The 17074-nt window shown below is 32.6% G+C and overlaps 4 protein-coding genes across 9 annotated transcripts in view; 1 reads left to right on the top strand and 3 right to left on the bottom strand.

Moving 5' to 3' along the window:
* The window catches only part of LOC105233133 (GTPase-activating protein CdGAPr), a 188304-nt gene extending 183047 nt beyond the window's left edge, over positions 1-5257 (bottom strand). For 3 of the 6 annotated variants that reach the window (XM_049454685.1, XM_049454661.1, XM_049454695.1), the window contains exons 1-2: positions 3176-4147; positions 2651-2976 (exon numbers count right to left, since the gene is read on the bottom strand). The gene's annotated coding sequence lies outside the window, so the exon portion shown is untranslated. Of the gene's footprint in view, positions 1-2650; positions 2977-3175; positions 4148-4561 lie in introns of those variants that run through there. The other 3 variants (XM_049454666.1, XM_049454678.1, XM_049454688.1) reach the window with 3 other exon arrangements.
* A 498-nt stretch (positions 5258-5755) lies between these two features.
* Positions 5756-9922, bottom strand: LOC105233132 (probable RNA polymerase II nuclear localization protein SLC7A6OS). The gene is made up of 4 exons (XM_011215104.4): positions 9522-9922; positions 8910-9394; positions 6346-6542; positions 5756-6281 (listed from the first exon to the last, which is right to left on the bottom strand). The coding sequence occupies exons 1-4, from the start codon at positions 9747-9749 to the stop codon at positions 6058-6060; spliced, it is 1134 nt and encodes a 377-aa protein (XP_011213406.2). The 5' UTR covers positions 9750-9922; the 3' UTR covers positions 5756-6057.
* Positions 9923-11389: 1467 nt separating this feature from the next.
* On the top strand, positions 11390-13736 carry LOC105233130 (NADH-ubiquinone oxidoreductase 49 kDa subunit). Its single transcript, XM_011215103.4, has 6 exons — positions 11390-11676; positions 12010-12134; positions 12206-12315; positions 12380-12581; positions 12646-12833; positions 12897-13736. Exons 1-6 carry the CDS (start codon positions 11570-11572, stop codon positions 13584-13586), a joined length of 1422 nt encoding a protein of 473 aa, XP_011213405.1. The 5' UTR covers positions 11390-11569; the 3' UTR covers positions 13587-13736.
* A 249-nt stretch (positions 13737-13985) lies between these two features.
* Positions 13986-15987, bottom strand: LOC105233141 (uncharacterized). The gene is made up of 4 exons (XM_049456647.1): positions 15832-15987; positions 15633-15765; positions 15259-15472; positions 13986-14198 (listed from the first exon to the last, which is right to left on the bottom strand). Exons 1-4 carry the CDS (start codon positions 15983-15985, stop codon positions 13986-13988), a joined length of 714 nt encoding a protein of 237 aa, XP_049312604.1. The 5' UTR covers positions 15986-15987.
* Between the last annotated feature and the right edge of the window lie 1087 nt (positions 15988-17074).

Genomic DNA, 17074 nt, shown 5'->3' with positions numbered 1-17074 from the left:
TATGCCGAATTTCATGAAGATATCTTGTAAAACAAAAAAGTTTTCTATACAAGAATTTAATTTCAGTTTATATTACGGCTATATTCTATAATTGTACGATATCGGCGGTTCCAACAGCATCTCGTAGGAAAAAGAGCGTGTGCAGGACTAGTTTGCATAAAAATTGTTAGCTCGTCTCGCTGAGAATATATATTATAGGGTCTCTGACGTCTCTGTTACAACACACTACATGATGTATTTAAAATACCCTGTTCTGAGCATAAAAAATAAATATCACCCGCATAGCTATTGAAATTCAAGCAAAATAATCGTACACATTGAGATTATGTACGTTTGCTAAAATACGGCCATCCAACAACTGCAGAACAATGAAGTTAAGGCAGGAAATAAATACCATCTGGTATGTATGTAGTTATGGTGGGTGATAGTATGGTACATAGTTAGAAGCACAGCATGGCATGTGGCAGCACTGGCATTTTCGGTGACAATGCAAATAACGTAAATGAAAAGTAGTTATTCGCATGCTGGCACAAAGGCACGACGACGATTCCCTCCTTCGCATTTCGTCCTGTTTTTGCGCTAAAATATGGAAAAGTCAAAGGGTGTGTGCGCCTTGGGTCAGTTTTGCTGGTATAGGTATGTATGTATATACATATGCTGTCCATAACTGAGTGCGATGGAATTTATTTTTATATGAATAAATATTTTTGTATGAATGTTCAGTGAAATGAGAATGTGCAAAGTACAGGGCATTGTTGGTGGCATCTGATAGCGCAAAATATGGCAAATGAATAGCAAGAAAGGAGTTGCATAGTATGTGTGAAATTATTTTTACTTTATTACAGCTTTGTGGGCGGACAAATGAGTTAAAACTGGACAAATAAAGGCCTTTTAATGGAGATAAGACAGCTATGTGGATGTGTTTGCTGACTTCGGCGTGAAATTTGTTTATACAGAAAATTATCATTAGAGAAAAGTTGAAATAAACTTGTTTGTTTACAAGTGAATTAACTGTAAAAATACTACGTATACGTATGTATTTACGTTTATATAAAATGCTACATTTATTAGTTTAATTAGTTATTGTAGTGATAGTCAGGTAGGGAACCCAAACATTTAATATTTCAGAACACTTTAAAAAATACAACATTTAAACACCATTTAATTGAAGAAATAGTGGTATTATATGTATTTGCGAAACTATTGTACTGTGCCTCAAAAGCACATTTTTAATACTACCAAACAATTATATCCGCCGATTAGTTAAGGGGGTATTCTAGTCTAGAAATGCTATTTAACGACATTTTTTAAAGTCCAATAAAAAAAAACTAAGAACATTTTTACTATCCAATTTTTTATCAGATATTTATTAATATTTTAATAATATAAAAAAAAATTTTAAAAAAAATTTGTGATAATTTGATTAATTGCGGTGTGGTGGCGTGGCGGGGGTTGAAAATAAGGGTGCGCCGTTCCTGACACGATTCCAACACTTTGGGTGATCGAAAAAAAAAGAAAAAAAAATGTTTAATCAGTACAAATGCCGCTATCGTCTGAACTAGGATAAATAAAAAAAAAAAATTTTCAGTAAATGGCGACTGTTTGAATTTTTTGCCCGTTTTTTGGCAAAGATCAAATTTTTTTAAAAATAGTAAAAATCAAAATTTTTTAATAATCCTAGTTCCAATCATAGAGAGATATATAAAGAAGGTCCACACTAAATTTCAAGTTAGAACTTGAGAAATCATGTCAGAAGTGTTGAAAATAATAGTTTCGAGAAAAACGCGGTTAAAATTTTGCGTTATACGATATTCGCTCAACCGTTATACAATATTCGCTCACTAAAATGGCTATAACTTTGAAAATAATTTGAGTTTTGAAAAATCCTTTTAGGGAGATATTTTTGAATATCAAAACTATCGAAATATGAAAAAAAAATTTTCGATTTTTTCAAATTTCTAGACTAGAATACCCCCTTAAACACATTAAAACAAAATTGAATCAACATTTAAACTGTTTTTTTTTTTAATACCGCATATGTTAATTAAAAACAGTTGACCAAATATCAAACATTAAAAATAAATATTGTTTTTGTTAATCCAAATTTAAGATTTAAAAATATTAATCTCTTGTTTATTATTGAAAATTCAAAAAGTTGTGTTTGTTCTGAAATTGCATTTTTAAATTTTAAATTTTTTCGCGCTAGCGTACATCGTTTCTACCATTTTGGTTAAATTCTAAAAAATAAATCACATTTTTAATAAAATTTCAACATATGCACATACATACATATGTGTGTACGTAGTTTTAATATTATTTACATTTTCTTACTCTTAATTATAGTTTTTCATTTATACATACATATGTAAATATTTTCTTTTTACCTCTTTTCATTCAAATTTTTATATAAAAAATAATATTTTTATTTTGTGCTGCAATTTTTTAAATAAAAAATATTTCAGAATTTTTTGCTTGTGATTTTGGGATTAAGTATCAAATTTCCAATATTTAACACAGCATTTTTAAATTTAAAAACAAGCATAGATAATGTATGTATGTATATTATTAAAAAACCATATTCAACTACTTGTTAAACATACATATGTACATATGTACATAGTACATAAGTATGTGGGTACCTTTGACTTACCTCACAAAACTCCAATCTGATCAGTTTATGTAATCCGTCAATGTATGTTGCTAACGGGATGCAAATAAAATAAATTTAGTTGTTTATTATTACACTAATAGTCATTATTGTTTATTAATTTTAGCACACACTTTTATAATTGTAACTCTTTGAACTGATTGAGTTGAGGTTATTAATTTAAATATACAAATTCATTTTTTTATTGCTACACTTTCACTGTAATTCTAGCACATTCAATATGCAGCTTGGCAACTTTCAAAAGTAGGCAAGCCAGAGTAGTATCAACTTGTAATTATTTGCACGTTTTATACTCGCCAAACTATTTTCTTAAAAAACTTTGTTATTGAATTTAACAATGCCAATTATTTATTTAAATGGAATAGAATATTTTTAAACTTTTACCACTAGTGCACCAATAAATTTTAAACAATATTAACCTTAATACATTATAATACATACATACATATGTACCAAAACCTTAGATTTTGAGTTTTCGATCTCAAGAATTTACATATACATACATACCTTTTTATCCTAAAAAAGGGGTTCATTTGTCGGAACTAACGATGTCTCTTATAGCTATGTATGTACAGTGGTTACAGTTTTTGGACGCCCAGGACGTTCATCATCTTCCAAGCTCCTGCGACCACGTTTAAATTCAGCTGCCCAAAATTTTACGGTGGTAAACGATGGTGCAGAGTCACCATACGCAGAGTCCAACTCTTCTTTGATTTGTGAAGGCGTATTGCCTTTCAAAAATAAAAATTTAATTACAGCTCGATATTCAATTTTTTCCATTTTGGGGAAATCACCGAAATAGACTCACAAAAACGACTGTCAACAGATAATTGCGCAAGATAAATTTCTGAAATTTTGCCGAGTAGCTATTATAATATGCACAATTTGAAGTAGAAACTTTTTTTCAGATGTGCCGCTAGCTTCACGTTGAGGTCGGTTATTTATCAGACAGCCCTCGTATATAGTGGTCAGCTGGTTAAAGTAACCGATCAAAATAAAGCCCTTCTATAGAAAACTTTTGTATTTGACAAGACATCGTCCCAAAATTTGTCATAATATACATTATTGTTCACAACCCTACAATGTACAAATGGTTAAGATCGGACCACTATAGCATATATACATATACCTGTCTTCAAAATGAGCTATGTATCTAAATTATGTTCTTTTAGAAGTACCATACATATGTATATGTATGTATGTACATATATGTACAAACATACATGGAAAACTTTTTTAATTGACGAAATATATTTACAATTTTTTTTATTTATTTTTATATAAAAATGATCTAATGCCTAAATAAATTTGACAGATTACTTTAACAAATTTTTCATTTATCGGAATGTTTCAAACTTAGAACTTTTACCGTTAATATAATTTTGTTTTTAATATTTTAAATAATCCTTAATATATGTATGTATATACGTTCGTTTGTTAGTATGTCGCTTTTTGTCTACAAACATACTTACATATGTACTTCATATTGTATATACTTCTATCTACAATATACATACGCCCGCTTTGTATATTTACATCTCTATCTTGTGTGCATTTTCTTCTTCTTACATACATACATTTTCACTTCTTCATGCTCGGATTCAGTTACAGATTTGTATGTAACTACATATGTATCATATCATAATGTATGGAAGGTTATTTACTTTAATTAAATGCGTACGATTTCTAACTACTTATGCACAAATTTATTATATGTAACATATGTACATATGTTTATACACACTACACACCAATGATTGTAACCGAATTTGAGAAAACCAATTGGAAACTAATTTTAGTCAACAAAATAACTGGCAACTGGCGATGTCTTCGATTTGCTTTACTTTCTTTTGCTTCACCGTAACGCGAGGTACTTAAATTGGATATACTCACACAATTTAATATTTTTCACAATTATTTTACATTAATATACACAATTGTACCAGATTTATTACTGCAGCCTCCAAATCTAGTGGAAGCGGTTTACAAAATCACAATTTTCTGAAACCAAGTACATACTTAGCTGCCTGCATTTTAGCTGGGGCTGCAGAAATGTTCTTTTTTCGTTTTGGCTCGCCCTTCTGTATGTTTTAGTTCCTTATTCACTTGTCACCGCATAAAATTACACTTTGAAAATATTTTATTTGTATAAATTATTGCTTGCATTTATTTAATATTACTATTTTTGTTTACTTTCAATGCGCTTTTTTGCAGAAAATGCTTTGCAAAAGTATATTTTTTATTACACAAAACCTATTTTCACCTTCGTCTGCTGCATTCACCAAACAACTAACCATAGAAGCGAGAAAATGTACGACGACTGCAAAGACAACGCCAACCAAAGCAGCAACAGCGACGTCGACAGTATAACGTTGACGTTGACTGGGTTTGTCATGCAGCCGCAGAGAACTTACCGTAGCAAAAAAACGCACAAAATGACAACAACGACGATGTCAGCGTTAACTCAGACGGTGACAGCGAGGCATTGCACATATGCATGTGAACACCAACGACAAACGATTGTTTTGTACGTGCGCGAACTCAACACCCATCAAAATCAATGAAGAATATAGCAAAATTAAACGCTGCTTCGTACGCGTAATAGCATTAAATGTATATGGTAATAATTATATACTAAAAGTTGACAACAATTGGAAAACACGATTCTGCAGTCGTTGTTTACGATGCGGCGTGATAAGCTGTAAATTTTCTCGTTTCGCTGCAGCGACAGCAGTTGGTGCACAATTGGAAATATTTGTATATGTACATATATTTATGAAAGTAAGAAATTCACCACAATAATATCTCATAGATAGAAGTGTAGTGTTGTTGTGGTATGTTAATGAATACTTACAAATAATTAACCGGTTACTTTGCTTAAGTTATTAGTATCAGTACATATGTACATACATTTTCTGCTTTTTAGATAATATTATTATAAGTGATAAATTAAACTATTAAACAGTAAAAATAAATGTATGTACATATTGTACATTTATAGAAATACATATAAAAGAAAAAACATTTGGCGGGTACACCTGCAGTAATGTTAAATATTCAGTACAAATAATATATAATTGAAACAAGTTTCGTTTATTTTCAAAACATTCATATCTATATTTTATTAATTATTATGTTAATATTCAATATTATCGAGTCTTTTAGCAAATATAGTATGTATACTATATGTATGTATATGTACTGAGTATAATGAAATAATAAGAACTTACAAAAAACGCAAAAGAAATATTAAAACACAAATCCAGTTAACAAACTAAATGACGTATTACAAAACCAATACATAGGTATTGAAAAAAGCGTACATAAATAAATAAGTTTGACTGATTTATTAAAATCAAATGTTACTCCAAATGAACAAGTCCTTTAATTTAGGCATCCGAATCCTCGCTATTACCGCCAGCATCATAATAGTCGACGTCATCATCATCATTATCCTCGTCGTCTTCATCATCAGCACCGCCATGATTACGCCTATTACTTCGTCCAAATATAAGATCTTCATCATCATAGTAAACATCATCAGAGGAATCGTCACAGCCGGATACGCTAGAGTCATCGTCATCAAAAGTGTGAATGTAACCTTGCTGAATGCCTTTAGGAAAATAGAAAAACAAAATAAATACTTATATAAAAAACAAGTTTTCTTTATTATTTACCCATACGCATGTGCCGCATACCCAATGCCATTGCATCTATGTCTTCATGATCAAAGGAATCCTTATAATCCTCATTATCATCGTCCTCATCGGGATAATCATTTGTATAATAGTTTTCATTATTTGAATCCTCCGAATCCTCATCTTCGTCATCATTAAAACGATCTTCATAGATTAGATCATCGTATGGGCGAATGCTGTATAATTAGAGTTTTTGCAATAATAAGTTGCTTTAAAATATACGACGGATTACGATATGGAAGGAAACAAAATCAAGTTCTTGAATGGAAACTTTTCTATTTGGGATATCTTGACGAAACTTGGTATGGAATATTGTCCAGAGCAACTGTACAATTTCGAATAAATTTTTCAGATCGAACAAATATATCACATAGCTGTAATACAAACTGAAGAATCAAAATGAAGTTCTTTTAGGGCAACTTTTTTATTTATGAAGGGATTTATAGTATATAGCAACCGGAATTGAAGTTTTTTTTTATTTTTTGTTGAGTTCTTCAGAAAATACTATAATAAATATAAATAAAGGATTTCGACTAGTTTGCCATATCAAATGTTAGATAGTGTGGCTGATCTCAAGAGAGAGGATCGCACTGGGACATGTACTTTGCGAAATTTTTATACTATATGCTACTTTAGGCACAATTTTTCGCTTTTTTTTGGAAAAAACGGGAATAAAAGCTCAATTTATTAAAATAAGCTTTGCTGCACAATTTATGTTGATGTTTTATAAGTAAATGAAAATAAAAACTTGGCACAACCAAAGAACTCACAACGCATTTCCTGGCCAAAGTCTTAAGCAGTGAATAAAACAAACTTTTTTGTTGTTTTTGGTTATCTCATTATATGTATTATATATGTCATAGATTTATATTTCATGATTTAAATAAAAAAAACGCAATCAAACATTTATATTAATGCGACATTTAATTGCTTACTCTATTCATATATGCTAAATTGTGTAAATTTAAATTTTGCGTTGCGTAAAAACAAATGTAATATAATTTTACTTATATGTAATATAGTTTTTGTATTTTTATCTTTTCTATAATCTTTTATTTAGAAATTTTTAAATTATTTGTAAACTTTTTCAATATGCCTTGAATTGTTTATGTTTGCTTTAATTATTTTTCTGCGTTTTTGGCTGTTTAAAACCAAGTATTTATTTTCAATTACTCAGTAAGCACACATACACACAAATTACCACTGTAATAAAATGTAAAAACATACTTATATAAAAAAAATTAAAATATTGTTTACACCTATGTAAGATAAGGCATATTACAAACAATACTTAGCTTTACAAATTTAAAACTATACATTATTTTTCTACGTTTTGCATTATTTTTGGCCTACACAATGCAACTGTGCGCTTATTTTTGCTTAAGTATCAGGATTGATGATTACTTCAAACACACAAAAACATACAATAATTGCAGCAGACGTAGTTTTTAGAGTAGTGTGGAGGACTGCTTATTTTGATAAATATTACCGCTTAATGGTTAAATTAAAAAGCACTTGTTAAATGAAAACATAAATGAAGTTAATGATTGATACACATTGCTGTTTTTAATTGGTAAAATTTTTGTAACTTTGGCAGAAAACATTTAATATGGAATGATGCAAGCGAATATTTATATGGAAAAATATGAAAATGATTAAATTTTAGAATTTGAACGAAACGTATTTGAAATTAGATAAAAAAAAAAAACATTCGGACTCAAACTTTCCACCAAAACGAGATAAATCATGTTTTGATTTTTTATGAAAATTTAACGGTAAGCCTGTATGTGTGCGTTTAAATTATTTCTATCATAAACTAAATTCTATATTTCTTTTCTTTTTTGTTTATAATAGTTCTTATATTGGCTTTTGTATGAATTTTGTTTGAGTTAAGGTCCAAATATCATTGTTGTTGCACTCTGCCAACAGCCATTTTGTTAAATTGTTTGCATTTTTTTGTTGTCGCACTGCTGCCTGTGTGTGTGTTTACCACCAATATCCTTCGCTGTTCAAAATTATAGGGCATCTTTGGCCAATTGTTAACTTCACACAATTTATTAACTTTCTCAATTACCAATAGCAGTAGTTGTAGCTAGTGTTGTTGTGGTAGTAATTAAACGGATAGTACAACCTTAATAAATACACAACAATTTGCATCAATTTTACTATACATTTATATGTGTAATTAGTACGCATGTATGCATATTTATGCATAATTATGTGTATGAACCGACAAATGCACGATTGATTTTCTTTGCGTTCCCTCATTTCACGTTTGAAAAGGAAAAATATTTTTTTTTTAATTATTTAGCAATATAAGGCGTACGCTTTTCTGGCAATTTACTGTTTTATCAACTTTACCATTATCCACTTATCCAAGTACACATACAAACACACACATATATGTACATACATATAAACATAAATATGCCTTGACTTATTTGTTCATTTAGATATTTTTTTGTGTTTTTGGCAAATAAACAAGCGCTCCGATTTATATGAAACGACTGGTGAGCAATATCTGCTCGATATGCAAAACCAACCTTAAATAGTTATCGTCCATCATATCAGCATATTCCACTTGCAATTCATTTTCTGGCAAATATAAATCATATACGTAGCCTGTGTCAGAGTCAGTCGCTTGCTGTGCATTATGCGTGTCATGTGCGGGGAAATGCTGCGCATCCCCATCTATTGTCTGTTTTCGTTGTTGTTGTGCAACATTCTGTGACAAATGTGCTTGTCCATCTGGCGTAGCGGACGTTGGCACGTTGTCTGCTTGTGCGCCAGCCTCTTGCTTTTCAATATCGACAATTGTCACTTCTTTTGCCGCTTCAGCTGCATTTGCGTCTTCTAGTGTGGTACGCATACAATTGACTACACGGAACCGGCTCTCGTGCAATGCTTGCCGCATTTCCTGTCTTGCACGTTCGGTATGATTACTAGGTGCTCGCATAGATTTCTGTAGCACAAGTTCTTTGGCAGCTTCTTTTGTAAGTCGCGCCAACTGCGTAGTGGCGCCATCATCCTAGATTTGAAAAAAGTTTAAATAAATCCTTCTAATAATAATTTTTGTATTTCTTTTTTAATTTAAATAAACATGTATGTATGTATATAATTTATGTATCGAATAAGTATATACGTTAAAAACTTACCTGATCCTGTATTGTGCCCGCAAATTTGAGTATTGTTGATACTTCGTCTTCTTTGTCACTTAAAGCCCCATTAACACCAGCGCCTACCCCTGCAGCAGTACCTGCGGCCTCTTCTGCTGCTTCCTCTCCTGTGTTATCTTCTAAACGGCGTCGTTTCTTGCTATTTAATATGAATGCACTAAGCGGCTCCTCATCAATTCTACGTTTTATACGAACAACGGCTGGCATTTTTAACAAAAACACTTAACTTTCTCTTTTTTAACTTATATTAATTTATAAAAAAATGTGTATGTCTAGACGAATCCTGGTTTCAACCGTTTTAAAGTATATGCAGCGAAAAACGAGACAAGCCAAGAAAATTCCAACAAAGAAATGTGCGACCTTTTGCGTAACCAGTGTGGCCCAGCAGGTATTACCATTGCCTTTGAAAATGAAATAGCTTTGTTTGTTTTTCTTTTGGTTTCTTTTTTTTTTATTTTTAGAAAAAAAAAAACAACTAAGCTTGGGTAATAAACGTAAGCATTTATCTGAAATCGGTTGTATCCAAATGTTTTTTTAATATTTCCGTAAATATGTACATAAATTTTTGAAGATTTGTTAATAAAAGATTTATAAATTCTTAAGAATAGCAAGCGGTTTTAATTTTTTTGCGAAGTTAAAAATATACTTTAAATCATTCAAGGTCACCTTTTTCTTGCTGTTACTTTTATCAGAATCCGAAGGCCGTCGACGCAAAAAGTAGTACGACGCGAAAGAACTCTGAACACTTCGTTGTTGGATCGACCAGGCTTATTTTTTTGAAGCGCGGCCAAAGGGCTCCAATAAAATATGGGTGTGCAAAATAATTTTTAAACATACTTTTTGCACATAGAACACATTAGAAATTCATATCTTAAATATATTTCAAGCACAAAATCTTACTGAAAAACCCTACATGTTGGGGAAAAGGGATTTCCTGGCCTTACCTGATGTAAACTGCATGCCTTTATTTATTATTTAAGTACATTTAAAAACACATATTCTAAGATATTTTACAAAAAATTGGATCATATTTTCCGAAAAGCCGCTGTTTTGAATATTTACTAAATATTTATAAATGTGTGGAAATGCGCCAGTTCTTGTAATTCTAATAGAAATGCGTTTATTCCACAAATTTGGTAATATGCATTTGTATAAAAAATATTGTTGTAAAAAATCAGTGAGTAGATTATCTTGCTCTTGTAAGCTTGCACGATGACACAAAATGCAAAACCCTATGCCGAAATATGCAAAGCCATGAGAGCACCCATTGCAGAATCTAGTGATATATGAACACCTCATTCAGTCAATTTATAGTGAATGACTACTATGCATGACGGTTGTGAATTGGCGCAATTTCTGCTTACATTTTTAACACAAAAAACTGTAACAAATCTTTATAATTTAAAGAGAAATTATAAAATCTAATTAAAATTTACCTTTCTCAACAATTTAACGACGTAATATGTCTTTATGTAAAATGGCAACTACAACAGAGTTGCAATTTTATTTTTGCGTGACATTGCACGCAAATATACATGGGTTTTGGTCTGACATATTTTACAGCCCTTGCAAATAATTTTCTGCGTGTGTTTGTTGTTGTGCCGTTGTAATTCTGCAATTCTTGCACCGTGCACCGGGTTTTGCAAGAGCAAGAGAATACCCCTATTGTTTTGTCGTTGCACCAATTGGAAAATTTAAAATTCGTACAATACGTGTACCGGCAAGGATTTTGCAAGAGCAAGAGAACTTCCCTACTGATTTCTGTTCTCAAACACACATCACTGACACTAAAGTGCTGTCCATCATTCACCGAGCTAACTGACAGCTGTGGATTGTCGGATTTGACATTTCATAAAATTTGTTGTTGGGGCTTTTCATTACGTGCCCCTGCTGTTCTAGCTAATTTTCATTAGGATTTTTCGTTTTTCTTTTACACGCGGGTAGGTTCAATTCTACCGTGGATAAGTTAATAACGATTAGCGTATTGGCACTATTAATACAAAACGAACTAAGCGAATAACTGTGCAATGATGGCTATGTCAGCTATGAATGTTATGATCAAGCGATCCGCCACTGCCGGATTACAAATGTTGCGACCCCAAGCTATTGCTGCAGTTGGATCCACTTTGAGCAGGTGAGCAGAGAATGCACCTAATGTACTAAGTTTTCTATATGCTCCCATTAATGTGATAGAATTGCGCGATAACAATACCTGCGTTAAAAACTGGCTAAAAAAACAATAAAGAGCTTACATAATCAATGAAAAAGTGTAGACAACGAGAAGGCATATGATTGTATGTAGTAGAAAGTATTTGCGGTATACATTTGTATTTACTATTTAATATAAAAATTGTGTGGTATAATGGCAAATACAAATTTTTGCCATACAAACTATAATTTCATCTACATATGTACTTTTTTATGCAGTAATTTAATTTAAAATAATAATTTTCGTTGTATCGAATAGTGACAAGCAGCAAACCCGCGGCGCAGCAAAATGGTATCCAGATCCAGAATTCATGAAACAATTCAGTGGCCCTGTCATGTATCCAGATGAATCCACAGCCCTAATGAAGCTACCGCCATGGAATAGTTAGTATCTCGAACACTTGGATATATGTTTATTATTAAATTTTTTGATTTGATTCCCTACGTTTATTTAGGTAAAATTATGCCTGTGGAAAAGTCCGTACGTAATTTGACAATTAATTTTGGACCGCAGCATCCAGCAGCTCACGGTGTGTTACGTTTAGTTTTGGAACTGGATGGTGAGGTATGATTATCTATATATATGTAATTTTTGCATAAATCTCTTATTGAAAATGTACTTATTGCAGACCGTAATGCGTGCTGATCCCCATATTGGTTTGTTGCATCGTGGTACCGAAAAGTTGATTGAATACAAAACCTACACGCAGGCATTACCATACTTCGACCGTCTTGATTACGTATCGATGATGTGCAACGAGCAGTGCTATTCCTTAGCCATAGAGAAACTGTTAAACATTGAAGTGCCAATACGCGCCAAATATATTCGCAGTAGGTTATAGCATAAATAGTTGCGACGAAAATTTGTATTCATATTATTGGCATTTAATCATAGCACTTTTCGCTGAAATTACACGTATCCTCAATCATATTATGGCCGTCGGTACACACGCTTTGGATGTGGGCGCGCTAACACCTTTCTTCTGGCTTTTCGAGGAACGTGAGAAGATGATGGAATTCTATGAGCGCGTATCCGGCGCACGCATGCACGCCGCCTATATACGTCCCGGTGGAGTATCACTGGTATATACTTTGTGGCATATTATCTTATAATGGTAATATCATTCTTAATAATTACCCATATAGGATATACCACTCGGCCTAATGGATGATATTTACGAGTTTGCATCCAAATTTTCCGAACGTTTAGATGAAGTAGAAGATGTGCTCACCACCAACCGTATTTGGGTACAACGTACTGCTGATATTGGTATTGTTTCGGCCGAAGATGCTTTAAATTATGGCTTCAGTGGCGTTATGCTGCGCGGTTCGGGTATTAAATGGGATTTACGTAAACAGCAACCGTACGATGCATACGATCTAGTTGACTTCGATGTACCAATTGGCACCAAGGGTGATTGTTACGATCGTTATTTGTGTCGTGTTGAGGAAATGCGTCAATCGTTGAGAATTATCGATCAGTGTTTGAATCAAATGCCAGCTGGTGAAATTAAGACCGATGATGCTAAAATAACACCACCTTCACGTGCCGAAATGAAGAACTCAATGGAGGCACTCATTCATCACTTCAAACTCTTCACTCAAGGTTACCAAGTACCGCCAGGCGCTACATATACAGCAATTGAAGCACCAAAGGGTGAATTCGGCGTCTACTTGGTGTCGGATGGCTCAAGTCGTCCTTATCGTTGCAAAATTAAGGCGCCTGGCTTTGCACATTTGGCGGCCTTAGACAAAATCGGCAAACAACATATGTTGGCTGATATTGTGGCGATTATCGGTACACTCGATGTGGTGTTTGGCGAGATCGATCGATAAATACAAATAATTGCTGGCAAAGTTAAATTTTAGTCAAATATAAAGTGTAAAATTGAGTTTTCCTGCAAACTTCTGTGTTAAACAATGAAAAGTTTGTAATAAACAAAGTTTATTGAAACCAAACAATTAGCGAAAAAATGAAAATATGTATATATGTGTTGTTGTTTTAGCGGGCAATGTTTATTTGTGTCTTTCTATGCGCTTGTGTTGTAGTGTGAAGTTGTTACAAGTTTTGTTATTAATACATATGTACACGAGATTTACAGGCAGTGTTAAAAAAAAATTAATTTTTATAGTTCGAAATTCAAAGTTTATTGAAAAAAGTAGAAACATGCAAGCTCCTACTAGATAATTATATCCACCATGCTGAGAAGCTTCCACAACAAATATGAACGAAATTTAATCAGTTTGTTCGCGCATGTAGGCAGTAAAATCAGCGCTAAACATAGGGAACTCGTCGGTGCTATGGACGCTGCACTCTATGTTACTCTGCTCATCAAAACTGTATTTAATAATTGTGTCAGGGCTATCATAATTTTCTGTAGTATCCACAACTAAATTTAGAAACTTATTCAAAAATGCTTTGGATATATGGATGCGCCTACGTTGTTCCTATTGAAAGTGTATAGTAAGTGCATTTGTTGTTTATATATCATTACATATACTTCTAGAGCATACAAGAGCTGATATTTGTCGTTTTTTTATAATCCATGTACAAAACTAGTGCTCCGATCTCAACAATTTGTTTCCGAGGTTGTACCGCTGTTTTGGACAATAATGTATGCCGAATTTTATGAAGAATGTTTAATCAATAAAAAAAAGTTTTCATATAAGAACCTGAGTTTGATCGGTTGTTGTTGTAACGGGTTGATATTCCCCGTTAGGATAGTAAGGATTAGATAAGTTGACGTCGACGTCATCTAACGGGAGGCCGAAGAAAGTGTTGTTTCAACGGGGTCGGATCAGCGGTGTGTCAGATAAGTACGGTTAGTAGGGTACGCAAAGAGGTGGAAAGTGTCAAACAGAGAATCATTGCACCCAGGACATATGTACATATATTAGGTATGTCAGGGTCTATCTTGGATAAGTAGGAGTTTAACCTGCTACAGTATCCAAAACGAAGCTGCGCAAGGATCACTATCGTTTTTCGCGCCAACTGGAGCTCTTCGTCTGCAATGGGTGGTGGTTTGACTTCAAGTACGCCATTCACTGAGAGTGAGTCGGTGAAGGCGTTGATGGCTCGACTATAAATGGCGGTCAGTGCTTATCAAAATTTAGTTGCGTCCGAAGTCTGGTAGGCGTATTGTTTGATGCCGTCAACATAGTTGGGGAGCAGATTCGTCGAGAAAAAGACGTGTGAAAAATTTCTTATCGATGTCTTGAAGATTAAGAACTCGTTCGCGTATATACGTACAGACGTACATGCATAAATCAACTCTGCTCATGATGCTTATCATCAAATATGTATGTATGTATACATTTTGTAGGGTCTCTGACATTTCATTATGGATTTTACAAACTTCGTGGCAAACTTACCCTGTTTAGGGTATAAAAATATTGAAACTATTTACAAAACAATAAATGCAACAGCAAAATTATAAAAAAAAAACACGACAAATAGCAGTACTTTTATAGACACAAACTGTATATATACATTTGCTATATTGTATACCTTTTCCAAATCCGTTATATCCCGCAATAACGCCGGTTGATTTATAACGCCATGATCATTTTCAAATCCAATGAAAAATTTTTCTACATTCGATAGATATGCCTTGCACCACCATTTAAATACTGAAGTGGTTTTCATCCAATAGGCAAACTTCCCCTCGCTTATAATATTTACGGAAATGAAGCAGCAACTATTCAATTCGACAATATTGGTTCTACAAATTAAAAAAAAAATAATAACATTTTAAAATATAAATTAAAAAACAAAAATATTAAAATAAAAATTTAAAATATATATATAAAACTTCAAAATAAAAATAAAATAAAATTAAAATTAAAAAAAAAAAAAATAATGCATATTTCGTTTACACGTACACCTGTTCAACCTCCTCATCACTTATAACAGCGCTGGCTTCAGCAGAATAAAGAAGATCTAAATTTCCAAATTTGGCGCTATAAATAAAAAATCCTTTTTCATTATCTTGAACTTCATCAGCTGGATTTGTCGCTGCAAAATCAAACACCAAAATATGGTAAATTTTATATACCAAAGGTTAAAGTTTTGTACTCTTACTTGTTTCACAATAATCTGCGAATTCATGATGCATTTTTCCAAGTGCAGATGTCGGCGTTATCTTTTTTACCACAGACATATAAATAATATGCTTATGCCTTATAACAATAATTGGCGTTTCAATAATAAAAAATGGTGCAGTTAAAATACGCATTAGAACATTTTGGTGCCTTGAAATATTTCAATGTTCGTCCTGGTCTATCTTCATGTTCAACTATCTGCCGAAAATTAAGTATAGTTACACCTTCTATATCGAAAACAGGTGATTTCTGCAATGTTTTTTTATCGATTGTATACAATAAGATTTTTGAGGCCATAATTTAAAAAGAGATATTGTACTATAATAATTTAAATATGAATGTGAAACTCACTAGACTTTAATTTGAACATTGATGTACCGCTACTTATGGGAAAATTTTATAATTTCCGGGAATTTCTATACAAAACGTAATCTAAGATAGTTTTTTCACAACAGATGGCGCATTGATGTGCCAAGAGTTGCCATACATATATTGGATCCGAAGAAGAGCAACTGCCTATATACATATAATTTCAAAATAGTATTAAAGGATTTGTGTTTTAACACAGTGTCTAAACTTTTTAGGGTTTCAATAATTTTTGTCTCAATTTACATATTAGCCCTGACAGACCAGCAAAGTTAATACGCATTGAAATTTTATGGTGACAAACGGGAGACTTGTGCATTTAGATGCTGATTGTGAAATTTGTTTATTTATTAAAAAAAAGTGAAATAAAAATGAATAAGAAAAATTAAATATTAATAGAAATTTTGGTATTTTTGGGAAAATCAATATTTATTTAACAAAAAAATACGTTTATTATTAAGTACGTTCGAAGATAATAGAATGAAATTAAAAGCAATAATTGATTGCAATGCTAAAACAAGGTGCGAAAAGCTTAAGACTATTGGAAAAATGGATAGCAAGCTGTGCGTTGTTTATTTTTTGCTTGTCGAAACAATAGACATCTGGCGCCGCACTGTCTGCTTGTCTACTTCAACAATTGCTGAGTCTGGCGCCACGGCTGCGTCTGGCGCCGTATAGCATTATGTTCAGGAAATTTCCTGACGCAATATTCTAGAAGGACACGTCGGCATCAGCGAGAAGTGCGTGGCTATATAAGCCGTGGCAGCGCCAACGTAATCAATCAGTGCTAAGAGTAAACTGTTATAGTGTAGACGAGTTGTAAAATAAAGAGATTTTGTTGAAGTGAATTAAACGGC

Source organism: Bactrocera dorsalis, chromosome 1, assembly GCF_023373825.1.
Source record: "Bactrocera dorsalis isolate Fly_Bdor chromosome 1, ASM2337382v1, whole genome shotgun sequence".
In the NCBI taxonomy this organism is placed as follows: Eukaryota; Metazoa; Arthropoda; class Insecta; order Diptera; family Tephritidae; genus Bactrocera; species Bactrocera dorsalis.
This window is presented reverse-complemented; position numbering and strand designations above follow the sequence as displayed.

What these genes read in the sequence shown, in the direction of transcription:
- LOC105233130 (XM_011215103.4), top strand. Translation starts at nt 11,570, where the DNA reads ATGATGGCTATGTCAGCTATGAATGTTATGATCAAGCGATCCGCCACT. An exon ending in TTTTGGAACTGGATGGTGAG is followed by an intron (nt 12,316 to 12,379) that starts GTATGATTATCT and finishes TACTTATTGCAG; the next exon opens with ACCGTAATGCGTGCTGATCC. An exon ending in ACGCGCCAAATATATTCGCA is followed by an intron (nt 12,582 to 12,645) that starts GTAGGTTATAGC and finishes ATTTAATCATAG; the next exon opens with CACTTTTCGCTGAAATTACA.
- LOC105233141 (XM_049456647.1), bottom strand. Translation starts at nt 15,985, where the DNA reads ATGCGTATTTTAACTGCACCATTTTTTATTATTGAAACGCCAATTATT. An exon ending in GATGAGGAGGTTGAACAGGT is followed by an intron (nt 15,473 to 15,632) that starts GTACGTGTAAAC and finishes TTTAATTTGTAG; the next exon opens with AACCAATATTGTCGAATTGA. An exon ending in ATATAACGGATTTGGAAAAG is followed by an intron (nt 14,199 to 15,258) that starts GTATACAATATA and finishes CACTTTCAATAG; the next exon opens with GAACAACGTAGGCGCATCCA.
- LOC105233132 (XM_011215104.4), bottom strand. Translation starts at nt 9,749, where the DNA reads ATGCCAGCCGTTGTTCGTATAAAACGTAGAATTGATGAGGAGCCGCTT. An exon ending in CGGGCACAATACAGGATCAG is followed by an intron (nt 9,395 to 9,521) that starts GTAAGTTTTTAA and finishes TTTCAAATCTAG; the next exon opens with GATGATGGCGCCACTACGCA. An exon ending in TATGCGGCACATGCGTATGG is followed by an intron (nt 6,282 to 6,345) that starts GTAAATAATAAA and finishes ATTTTCCTAAAG; the next exon opens with GCATTCAGCAAGGTTACATT.